The sequence below is a fragment of the Sorghum bicolor genome, chromosome 4 (genome assembly GCF_000003195.3).
Source record: "Sorghum bicolor cultivar BTx623 chromosome 4, Sorghum_bicolor_NCBIv3, whole genome shotgun sequence".
NCBI lineage: Eukaryota > Viridiplantae > Streptophyta > Magnoliopsida > Poales > Poaceae > Sorghum > Sorghum bicolor.
In genome coordinates, this window is record NC_012873.2 from 4,663,773 (window position 1) to 4,675,755 (window position 11,983).

The following is an 11,983-nucleotide window of genomic DNA, read 5'->3' on the forward strand; positions in this document are numbered from 1 at the left end:
GTCGTTGGGGGCGCGCTCCGACCTCGGCGCCGCCTTCTACACCTCCATCAGCTGCGGACGCACAGCGCGCGGGCTCGGTGCTGTACGTCTCGCTCGGCAGCTTCCTCTCGGTGTCCGCCGCCCAGTTCGACGAGATCGCCGCTGGCCTGGCCGAGACCAAGGCCAGGTTCTTGTGGGTGCTCCGCGACGCCGACGCGTGCTCCCGCGCGCGAGGCCTGATCCGCGATCCCGACGCCGGACGCATCGTGCCGTGGACGGACCAGCTAAGGGTGCTGTGCCACCGCTCGGTGCTGTACGTCTTCACCCACTACGGCATGAACTCGGCACTCGAGGCGGTGTACTCGTTGGCCTCAGGGACATGGCCCGGGCCGACGTCGTCGTCGGTAGAGAGGAGATCGCCGCGGCCGTGGAGAGGCTGATGCGTCCTGACACGGCCGAGGCCGAGGCCGAGGACATGAGGAAGCGAGCGGCGCTGTTGAAGGATTTTGTGAAGTCTATAATTGGTTTCAGCGAGTCGCTGGGATCATTGAACAATTGTTGCTCTTTCCTTTCAAACAAGTGTGGAAGTGTTTCAGTAATCATTTCAATCTGTAATTCTGAATGTCTTACAAAACTCTGAATTTTTTTTGGAGACAAAATTCCAGGAGGGAGTCAGTGTGATCTCTGAATGTTTCTTCAGTTAGGCGCAACAATAAACATGTTGCTTCATGCAGTTGACTTCAGAAGTAGCATTTTGTGAATTTAATCAGAAATCGCTTACTCACTGGGATCTTTGAATAATCGCTGCTGCTTCAATGCTCTTTCAAACAGGTGTGCAATTGTTTCAGGAGTCATTTACAAAATTGGAAAAATCTTGAGACAAAATTCCCAGAGTTAGTGTGATTGGCAGAGTTTAAAATTCATTTTGTGAAATCATTTGAAAGAAAGAAATATTCAGTCAATCACAAATTAACCAAGCATTTTGTGAACAATTGTTGTCAAGTGTTTCCGAAATCATTTCAATCTGTAATTCTGACTGTCTTACAGAACTCTAATTTTTTTTAAGGAGACAAAATTCCAGGAGGGAGTTAGTGTGAGTGTGATCTCTGAATGTCAGAAGTATCATTTTTAAACAGTTAATCAAAAATTTTCAAAGTATTTTTCATTTATTTAGAAATCTTCAACCAGGTGTGCTCAATCACGAAGTGTTTCAGGTGTCATTTACAGAAATGTGAAAAACGGTCTCGACGCCGTGAAGGCTGCTGGTTTGTATTTGAAGCAGAAATGTCAAACAGGTCTGCTGGTTTGTATTTGAAGGCTCACGCATGTCTTTGATCCTGCTGTTCTTACATTCATTCCGTACCGATAGAGACAAATTACTATTTCCCCTCTCATCATTTCTTCTGAGACTGAATTGGGAAACAGAAATAAGTTGAATTTGTAACTAGAGTAGAATCAGTTTTGATGACGTCCATAATACTAGAGTAGAATCAACTCAGATTTGTCAAATAAAAAGTAACTTAAAGGTTTATTACAGAGTCCTTTCTCTGTCCATGAAAGATTCACCCGGAACACAACGATTCCCTAGTAACAAAGACTTGGTAAAACATTAGTTGTATGTACATTAGGAGCATACACACTAGGCGAAGCAAGCATCAGAAATCAAAACTGCTGGTCCAGGTATGCATCTTTGTCTGACTTGTTCCCACCAGCTCATAACCAATGTTTGTCGGCAGATAAGTGAGGCCATTGTAGCTCACATCAAGCTCAACTAGCCAAAGAAAAAAATCATAGTGTTATGAGATGCTATCTGGCAGTGCCCTGAGCCTATTACTTGACACATTCAAAATCTTCAGTTTGGATAGAAGTCCAATGGTATCAGGAAGAGAAACCAAAGAATTGGCAGCCAGCCGAAGCTCTTCAAGATGATCAAGTCCTCCTATAGCATCTGGAATAACCTACAATGACATTGAAACAGAATTTTATTAATCAATCAAGCATGGGACAAAAACTAATTAACAGGATGTAACAAATCCTGTTGTGAAATTACAACTCAAAACCCTTCAGTCTATTGGTTAATTAGTACTTGAGAAAGATGGTGAGCATTTTGTAGATAACATTAGCTTGTCGTTTTTTAAATGATGATGTGCCAAAATTAATCACCCAAGAGTAGCTAAAATAATTTTAGCTAACTAAAATTTAGTTGGTGGAACCAAACAGGGCCTAAACTAATATGTACAAAGATAGACACACTTTAGTCAATCAATCATATAATCATATTTGCGTGATGTAGCAGTTTCGTCAGGTATAACACAGTTTCAGCCTGATGCCATCTGATACTTTATTTTTGCACGAACATTTAAATTCAGCTATTGTCACCCAAATATTACATGATTTTCACCCAAAATAAACTTGCTCCTTGTCCTCGGGGAAAAAAATCACTCAAACACATCCATCAAACAAGAACTGTTGGAAAAGAAAAACAAGTCATTCACTTCTTTTTACAGTTAAACTCCAATCAGCCATCACATGGTCCGGTTAATCCATTTGCAGGCCATAAAGGTGGATTTCTTTTTTTCGAAAAAGGATGACAGTGGAATATGTATCTTATAAAAACAGTGAAATATGTGCAAACAATCGCATAACAACGCTCATCCACAACTATCAGCCCAAACAGCATTTCATGGTTCATAGACAGAAGGCACTAGCATAGGCACTCTAAACAAATAGTAGTAGTAGATCGACCTTAATATACATGAAGATGCCCAGTTTGTTACCTCGAGCTGGTTGCGCGAGACGTCGAGCACACGGAGCCCCAGGATCCTACCGAACCCCTCGGGCAGTTGGCGACGCTGCCGACCCACGAGGCGCATGCTCTCCACCGGCTTGCCCTCCTCGGCCTGCTTGAGCACCGCCACCACCTCCTCCTGCACCGCCGCGTCACCGCCCTCCGGCCCCGCGGCCGGCGCTTTACCCTTCCCGCTCTCCGCCGACTCGTCGTCGTCATCCAGGTCCGTCCCCTCCATCGCGGAGCGGTACACCTTCTCGAGCCTGGCCTCGACCTCGTGCAGCAGTGCCTCGTAGGCGTCGTGGGTCTGCTCCAAGCGCACCACCGCGCGGCAGGCCTCGGCGTCCCCTTCGGGGATCTGCGCGTCCCCGGCCTCGGCGGCGGCGACGATGGCGCGGGAGGAGTCGACGAGCTCGTGGTCGGGGCGCGGGCCGAGCACCTGGAGCGCGGCGCGCGCGGCAGAGACGTCGGCGACGGCGCGCGTCATGGCGCGGAGCACGCACGGGTGGCGCAGCCCCGGCATCCGCTCAACGAGCTCGAACTCCCCCGCGCACGGGGAGGACGGTGACGGGGCGGGGCGGGTGGGGGGCGGGGCGGGCGGGCGGGCGCGGGCTGCGGCGACCGCGGGGAGGGGGAGGAGCACGAAGGAGGCGGCCGCGGGCGGGCAACGGCGGCCGCGGGCGGGCGTTTTGTTTCCTTACCTCGGCGCCGTGATATGTGGCGTCGAACTCGGCGCCATGATCTGTGGCGCCGAGCATTTTTTTTTTCCACATACGACGACATGTCAGACGCCATGCTGGGCTCGGCCAGGGAGCTCGACGCCGTGATCCATGGCGTCGAGACGTGTAACCTCGACGCCATAAAGTATGGCGTCGACCCCCTGGGTCCAAAACTGAGTTTAAGTTTTTTAAGAGTCCAAAAGAGAATTTTTTTTTTTAAAAAAAATTAGGCACTACCGACGACAAGGGCCTGATCTGGGCCCAAAGGGTCACATCCGGACCCACCTCACAGTGACACAGACGATCGAGCCCGAAACCTACTTGTACCACCTCCAGCCGTTTCCTTCAGCTCGGTGGAGGCTCTCAAGTCCGACGCGCTCCGCTCCCCCTTTCCCTTTCCGAAGCTTCTCGACCCCCCTCCACCTCCCTCACATGGCCGACAACGCGAAGGCCGAGGCGGCGCGGGCGAGGCCGGAGTCCTCGCAGGAGGAGGAGGAGGACTGGAAGGAGGCCGAGGGGGACGTCGCCGAAGTCGACCGTGCCGCCACCAATGGCGCCGTGCCCACGGACAGGCCGATCCGGGTCTACGCCGACGGCATCTACGACCTCTTCCACTTCGGCCACGCCAAGTCGCTGGAGCAGGCCAAGAAGCTGTGAGAACACCGCCAGCCCCCACCCTCTGCCTCCTCCTCTGCCTACTGGGTCCGCCCGTCTCCGATTGAATTCAACTGCCTCGATCTGTCCCTCGCGCTGGTTTGGGGCTGGGCGCCGTTGCGTGCTAGCGTGCAATGGTCGCTGCTTGCGGTACCGTCTGGATCGCGCTTCATTAGGCAGTTCGGTGCGAGATTGGCGTTGAGTTGTTGTTACTTCCCTTTCCTCTCTTTTGTGGCGAAATTGTCCCACGCGTTTACCAGTTCCAGAATGGCTTTCTGTGAGTGAAATAGTAAATTACCACGTGCGGTGCCCATTTTTGTGTAAATATTGCTGTGAGTGAGTTGGTTGAAATCCGATTTAGTGTTGTCTGCGGCTTAGTTGTCTGCTTGGTGTGCAATATTGCTTTAGGAATCCTTTTTGGGCAATTGGATGAGTTGTTTGGTGAGAATTGCAGGTCCATTCTTAGTATCTTATACTCCTACCTGATGTGATATACTGACATGACTGGATCGTTTAGTCTTAAAGCATCTATTTCCTCCTTAGTCCTTAGTGCAGTCCGATTCGGAATCATTCCCTTGAGCCTGTTGTGTTGCTTCAGAGTTCAGGGAGCTTGGGTAATTGAACTTTTTTCACTCAGAGGCTACTATGATTGTCTTGCTTGGGTAAAAATTGCCATGCATTGTTTTGTAGCTAGGATGCTTGAACATCTTCTAATTATTGAGATGGGCAGCAGAATGGAGTCCGCTTCCTGGTTTTTATTCTTTGAGATATCAGTAGCACTCATTCATGATGTAGTGAAATGAGTCTGTTCTATGGAAATTTGCCAGTCTGTCTGAATTGCTTTGTGGTTTCTGATGAATTCCACATTCCCTATTTGGCTATACCTACCATTAGTGGACCCATACGAATTTGAGTAACTATAAGTAGCATGCGTAATTAATGGGTGTGTCTCAGGCACAGCTGCCTGAAACATTGCATATCCATCAGGTGACGGTGAGAGCCGTTGGATCCTAATTCAACGTGCAGCAGTCGTCTTCAACCTCCCGATCCACCTGGTCTTCGCACTCTCCTGCCTGGTCCTCGCCTTCCTCGCCGGCGGCCACGCTCTCGTCCTCGTCCTCGTCCTCACCCCTGCCGCGGCATGCTAGGGCTTTGCCGGAGCTCCGCCATAGTCCTCGCCAGAGCTCCCCCGCCCCGACCTGGCTCGGGGCCTCCACTGCCAGGGTCTCTAAACCGCCCGCTGGTCTCCCCATCGCCTGGCCGGCCTTCCTACCCCAACCCCCTTTCCTTCTAAGGCCGCCGGAGTTTGGGAAGAAAGGAGGAGGAGGAGGGCGTACCCAGTGGCCTGGGCGTACCTCGCCGGATCCGCCATGGTCACCGCCGGATCTGCCCGAAGCCGCCGTCCATCGCTTGGGTGGGGCGCGGTGGGGCACGAGGAGGAGCTTGCCGGGAAGCAGCTCGCTGGGGCTCGCCGCCGAGGATCTCACCGGGGGAGGGTGGGTGGGTGCCGGCGGGCGCGTGCAGGCGTGCGCGTGAGTTGGGGGCGTGCGGGTGTGCGTAGGCGGGTGACTGACACACAGGTGAACAATCAGTCACCTGCAGTGGAGTAATCCTGGTAATTAATTCCGTTTTCTGCAAAAAAGATTCAATCTGGCAAAGTTACTCTTGCAATTATGTTATCTCTATTAAATTTAATCTTTTCCTCAAATTTATCCATGTATCAGAACTTTAGGTAGTACTTGTGGCGTGCAGGAAGAGGACAAACAAATTCATTCGGGTTCCTGCAGTACCTTTCATAAGCTGCCATTGGCCTACTGGCCTTTCCGCCTTTATCAGTTTCTTAAGTGTGAAGCGTTATTTAGATCTTTAAAGTTTACTTCATAGTGACAGTATTACCTTAATCTTGTGCAACACGAAACAGCCCTTTTTTTGTTCTTATTTAGTGAAATGAGTGCATCTAACTTTGAACTGCCATTTGCTTGTTCACATCTGTGCTGTGCGTATAACTTTGAACTGCCATTGGCGTTGTTAACATATGTGCTTAAGCACTATTAAAACATTCTCTCATGTAACTATTGTAATATGAGCAGACTGAATAAGTACTTTCAAATCTGCAGGTTTCCAAACACATATCTTCTTGTTGGATGCTGCAATGATGAGTTGACACACAAATTCAAAGGAAGAACTGTAATGACTGAGGATGAGCGATATGAGTCACTTCGTCATTGCAAGTAACCGCTCTCTCATGCTTTGTTATAATTATGTTTTATTAGTGCCATAATTGTACCTTATATATTATTCTGCATTCCAGGTGGGTTGATGAAGTAATTCCAGATGCTCCATGGGTGGTGACAGAAGAGTTCTTGGATAAGCATAACATTGATTTTGTTGCTCATGATTCTCTGCCGTAAGCACTTTTTCTAAAAAAAGACTCGATGGCTTCATTATGCAGTAAATATTTCCAAGGAACTGCCTGAGATGATACATATGGTCATCATTATTGCTTTGCATTTTTCACCATTTTAGAGTTCATATTATATTCAAAGGCTTTGGTCTACACGATGCTGGGTTTGAAATCTAAGTTAATTTGGTTAATCTGTACCCTATTTTCCTATTTGAACCAAGACAGGTATGCTGATGCTAGTGGAGCTGGTAAAGATGTTTATGAACATGTGAGTTGTTTAAGCTCCAGATTAAGAAATAAATTTATAGTAGTATCAATTAAACAATATTTTTTGGTTGTGGTTTTGTGAGAATAACTAATGGCAACGTTGCTTTATCAGGTAAAAAAACTTGGTAAGTTTAAGGAGACTCAGCGCACTGATGGGATATCAACATCGGATATTATAATGCGGATTGTTAAAGATTATAATGAGTATGTTATGCGGAATCTGGCCAGGGGCTACACTAGAAAGGATCTTGGTGTTAGTTATGTCAAGGCATGTGATACAAACCCAAAGCTATATCCAAATATCCAGTAATTGCATTGTTTGATATTAGAATGGTAGTAATATCCAGTAATTGCATTGTTTGATATTAGAATGGTAGTATCGCTATTGTTGTGCTTGCCCAACTGACCCTTATATGTCTTAACAGGAAAAACGATTGCGAGTTAACATGGGACTTAAAAACCTGCGTGACAAAGTGAAACAGCACCAAGAAAAAGTAGGGGAGAAGGTATTTGCATCTACCATCATGTCTATTTACCCCCATCATACGATTTTAACAAGGAAGGTAGTCTTATGCTGATTAGCCTTCTGAAATTCTCCTGTTCATTTACAGTGGAACACAGTTGCAAAACTCCAGGAAGAGTGGGTGGAAAATGCAGACCGCTGGGTGGCTGGTTTCTTAGAGAAGTTTGAGGAAGGGTGCCACTCAATGGTGAGTTACCCTCTGACCATCCTTAGCATAGAGCATATGCTTTTGTTCGGAATCCACTGCTCATTCATCTATTCTTGTTTCCAAAACTTGCTCAGGGGACAGCCATCAAGGAGAGGATCCAGGAGAGGCTCATCAAGGCACAATCCAGCGACTTTGGCAGCCTCCTACAGTATGACAGTTACGATTCTGACGAAGCCAATGGAGACGACGAGGACGAAGTCTTTGAAGACGTCAAGGAATAGCACATCTGTACATATTACAAGGTTTTAGTAGTTGCAAATTGTCTTGTCAGTCCGTCGCCCCTCTCTGGTTGGTGGTCTTTATATGGTCAAAGGTAGGTCAGGTTGCCATGCTTGTAGCTGCTCTTGAATCTTGATGTTTGTTCAGGCAACGCCGCTGTTGTAAAAGCTGTGGAAAGGCTTGCGTCAGGATACCGATTTCGATTGTTACCATTGGGTTAGAACATATACGGCTATAAAGTTGAAGTCGAGGTGGTTAAATTGCTGAATTCTCGTCTGTTTTCCTTCCCTGACATCTATTGCATTCATCATCTCACATGGTCGCTGTCCAGGTGGCCGAGAACAGAATTCACAGTCGTTTTCAACATGAGGAATATTTTGGAATTATATGTTTGTGTTGAACAAACAAAAGCGTCTTGGATTCCTTGGTACATTCCATAGTCATGGGACAGGGATGCCTTGGACTCTCAGCCCGGAAAGGGAAACGCTGCTGGCATCTTCGATTTCCGTTGCCCCCTTGTTTGGGTTCTTGCAAAGTCAGCATGACAGTTGTTGTTTCCTGCTAATAAAGATGTAATTGTCCCGTTGGCCTGTTATCTTACTCCACCCTAATTGCTCTGTTGCCTTCATTTTCTTTTTTCTTGTCGAACAAGGGTTGATGGATACTTAAGACTTGACTTGCTTTTTTCTCTTGAGCAAGGAATGATTTTAGCCTTGTAATTAAATATGCCCTTGCTTGGACTGCTTGAACAAGTTTGCTCTTCCTTCCCCAGAGAGATCACTTGCTCGAAATCGATACAGATGATACGTGGTTGATTCAGTTTATTTCATAGAGGTAGCAGTAGCTTCTTTCTCGCTCCAATCTTGCCCTGTGGCTCAGGACAACTTGAGCCTAGAGCTACAACCATATATACACACAACATATGATTTTGCTCTACTTTCCACACCAGATAAATGTTGCTCCTGGTAAGGCACATTCATTCCATTTAGTTCTTTGGTGTTTGAAATTTAGGGTATCATGTGGCATTGACGATGAACAATTTCAATCAGATTCCAGCTGCAGATCGCTGAAGCGAAGATCGGTGGTAGCAGAGAGGAAGCTTAGTCGATCAGCAAGCATGTCGTCGCTGCTGTCGAGGCTGCGGCTGGTGACCGTGGACGTGACGGGCACCCTGATCGCCTACAGGGGCCAGCTGGGCGACTACTACTGCATGGCGGCCAAGTCCGCCGGGATGCCGTGCCCGGACTACGCGCGCGTGCACGAGGGCTTCAAGCTCGCCTACGCCGACATGAGCAGGAGACACCCCTGCTTCGGCCACGCCGCCGCCATGCCCACCGCCGACTGGTGGTGGAAGACGTGCGTCAGGGACTCCTTCGTCAGGGTATAAGCACGCAGCAAGCTAGTGACACCTCATCCTCACCACCGATCTTCATGCAAATTCTTTACTAATTGCTTGCTAGCACATGGCAGGCCGGCTACGACTACGACGACGAGACGTTCGAGAGGATATTCCGGCGGATCTACTCCACGTTCGGCTCCGCCGCGCCGTACGCGGTGTTCCCGGACGCGCAGCGCTTCCTCAGGTGGCTCCGGAAGGAGGGCCTCGTCGTCGGCATCGTCAGCAACGCCGAGCACCGGTACAGGGACGTCGTCCTGCCGGCGCTGGGGCTCAACCAGGTCAGCCTCCCTCCAGCCTTGCATGGTCGCGCCGGCGACGAGCACTGACAATGACCGCGTCTTTCCAATCCAAATTGAATTGAACCCAAGGGGTCGGAGTGGGACTTCGGGGTGTTCTCGGGCGTCGTCGGCGTGGAGAAGCCCGACCCGAGGATCTACGAGGCGGCGCTGGAGCAGGCGGCTGCCGTGACCGGGGGCGTGGCGCCCGGGGAGGCGCTCCACATCGGCGACAGCCTGCGCAAGGACTACGCCCCCGCGCGGAGCCTAGGGATGCACGCGCTGCTGCTGGACCGGTTCCGGACCGCCGAGGCGGAGCGCTGGCGGAGGTCCGGCGTGCCCGTGCTCCCGGACCTCGTCGCCGCGCAGGAGTGGCTCGCCTCGCCGGGGGGAGCCGCGGATCAGCCTGTCACGGCCAGGTGACAGTGACACGACATGCCAGCCAGCACTCGAGTCCTGAACTCCTGACACGGAAAGGACCAATGGAGCATCTGGACGTCCGACTCCGACCGCACTGTCCCTGAGAGCCTGACATGGATCGATCGCCATTCCAGCTGCTATGGTCGGAATGCCGGATGTCGTCGTGTAATCGAGATGAGAACATCATTCTCTCCAGAGTTTCAGACTCTGCATTAGCAAGAGCTCCCGTGCCTGCTACCCTTGCCTCAACTGTGGAATTGAGGGACCTTACCAACAACGAAAAAAAAGAGTGTGGGATGTAACGTGTGAATAACTGAATATAATGAGGAAACATGACATTGTCCGTCGATTTTCATGTCCAGGACAAATTTCGTAAATTTGCCCCAAACGAGCCAAAAGAATTTCGTTGGAAATTGTGCGCTTCGCTGAAATCGATCTCGTACCAATTTTTCCAGTTCCAATCTGTTCATCTTTTTTCAGTTCTAATAACAAAAGCTACAACCGACATTCAGATATCCACCCCATTTTGGAACATCATGGACAGTGCGAGGGGGGGGGGGGGGGAGGGGGAGGGGGGGGGGTTATATACAGAAAATAAAAAAAACTGACTTAAAACTTTGAAAATTCAAATCAAGAGGATTTTTTATTCAGATTGTTTCAAAACTTGTATGATCAGATTTTGTTTATACCAATGGTCCAAACTTTTAGAACAATAATTTTTACGGCTTGAAAATTCATTGAAAAATATAGCAGTGCATCGTAGGCAAAGGCCCTTGCTTTTGTTGAAGGCTTTCGTTGGGCGCACCAATGTAGAGGGTCTCCTAAACAGACTCTCATTCTAAATTTTGAGTGTTTGAGTGAAAAAAACAACTCCAGTAACTCCTATCTAGGCTCTCATTTTAGGGAGGACTCTCAAATTCTAAAACCTATCCTCTCCCTCTCCCCCGAAGCCCCCGACGCAGCCACCGCGCCCCGACACGGCCACGGTCACCGCGCCCTGACGCCACGAACCGCCGGCGCGCTTGCCACGACGGCGCCCCCGCGGCCGCCGCCGCCGCCCGTGGTGCCCGCGGCCGCCACTGCCAAGCCCCTCCTTCTCGGACGAAGGGCACCCCAGCCTCCCCAGCGACGGCACGCACGAGGAGGACATCGCCGGTCGCCCACTCCTGCCCATCGTGTGGCAGCGCGGCCGCTGTCCGCGGAAGCTGCGGCGGCACGGTACGCCGGCTCGGGGCGGCCGGGCTAGGAGGAGGCGCGGATGCCGCGGTGGACGCGGCGCTGACAGTACGAGGTCGCGCTGTCGCGGCTGCTGGTGGAGGCCGACAAGCTGAGGATGGCGACGTCACGGACGCTGGCGACGGAGATCCTAATGCCGCGGCAAGCGGTGGAGATGTGGCGGCGGACAAGCACCTGCGTGCCCGAGAGGGCGCCGAGGGGGACGCTGTGGCGGCACCGAAGCAACGGCGGAGGAAGCCCCGGGCAGCGTCGGGCGTCTGGGAGGTTGCGGTCGTCGACTGGAGTTGGACTTAATTTTGGGCTCATTGTATGCAGCCCAGCATGCAAATGAAAAAAATAGGAGCCCAATTTACATGCTGGGCTAGAATTGCTCTTAGGAGGCAAACGGTGGATAGGTCAGAGGTGTGTCTGAGTTTAAAGATTATGTTGCTTTGTCATACGTTTGTGCGTGAGCCTGGTCCTTCCTACATGGCGATTGTAATTTGCATGTGACTGCTCGTTTTATTTTTTTGAGTGAAAAATGTTTATGCTATATATACTAAGAGCGTCTCTAAGAGATTAGCCAATTTATTTTCTAAAGATAATTTTGATTATTGTTGAAGAAAAAACGTCTCCAACAAACTCTATAAATAACTCTTCGAATTTAGCAGCTCTCCATCCCAACTTATTCGCTCTCTAGTTTTGGATAGCCTACCTCACTAGCCATTCTTTATAGAGTCGGTTGGAATACTCTAGTATCTTTTTATCAAATTTATTTTAGAGAGTAGCTAAATCAGTAAATTTAGCTAGTCTTTTTTGCTAATTTTGCTTAATAATAACTATAACTACAAAGAAAAGAGGGTGAAAGAGAGCTGTAAATTGGAAAACCATCCAACGGCGCGGGCCAAGGAAG

General features: G+C 49.6%; 2 protein-coding genes and 1 pseudogene across 2 annotated transcripts; 2 read left to right on the top strand and 1 right to left on the bottom strand.

Annotated features, from left to right (window-relative positions):
• LOC8077188 lies at positions 1,541–3,562 on the bottom strand (annotated as a pseudogene).
• LOC8076124 (choline-phosphate cytidylyltransferase 1) lies at positions 3,822–8,053 on the top strand. Its single transcript, XM_002451585.2, has 8 exons — positions 3,822–4,139; positions 6,258–6,371; positions 6,452–6,547; positions 6,770–6,812; positions 6,924–7,079; positions 7,237–7,317; positions 7,423–7,521; positions 7,617–8,053. Exons 1-8 carry the CDS (start codon positions 3,919–3,921, stop codon positions 7,761–7,763), a joined length of 957 nt encoding a protein of 318 aa, XP_002451630.1. The 5' UTR covers positions 3,822–3,918; the 3' UTR covers positions 7,764–8,053.
• LOC8077189 (haloacid dehalogenase-like hydrolase domain-containing protein 3) lies at positions 8,187–10,202 on the top strand. Its single transcript, XM_021459897.1, has 4 exons — positions 8,187–8,726; positions 8,811–9,142; positions 9,232–9,438; positions 9,529–10,202. The coding sequence occupies exons 1-4, from the start codon at positions 8,684–8,686 to the stop codon at positions 9,856–9,858; spliced, it is 912 nt and encodes a 303-aa protein (XP_021315572.1). The 5' UTR covers positions 8,187–8,683; the 3' UTR covers positions 9,859–10,202.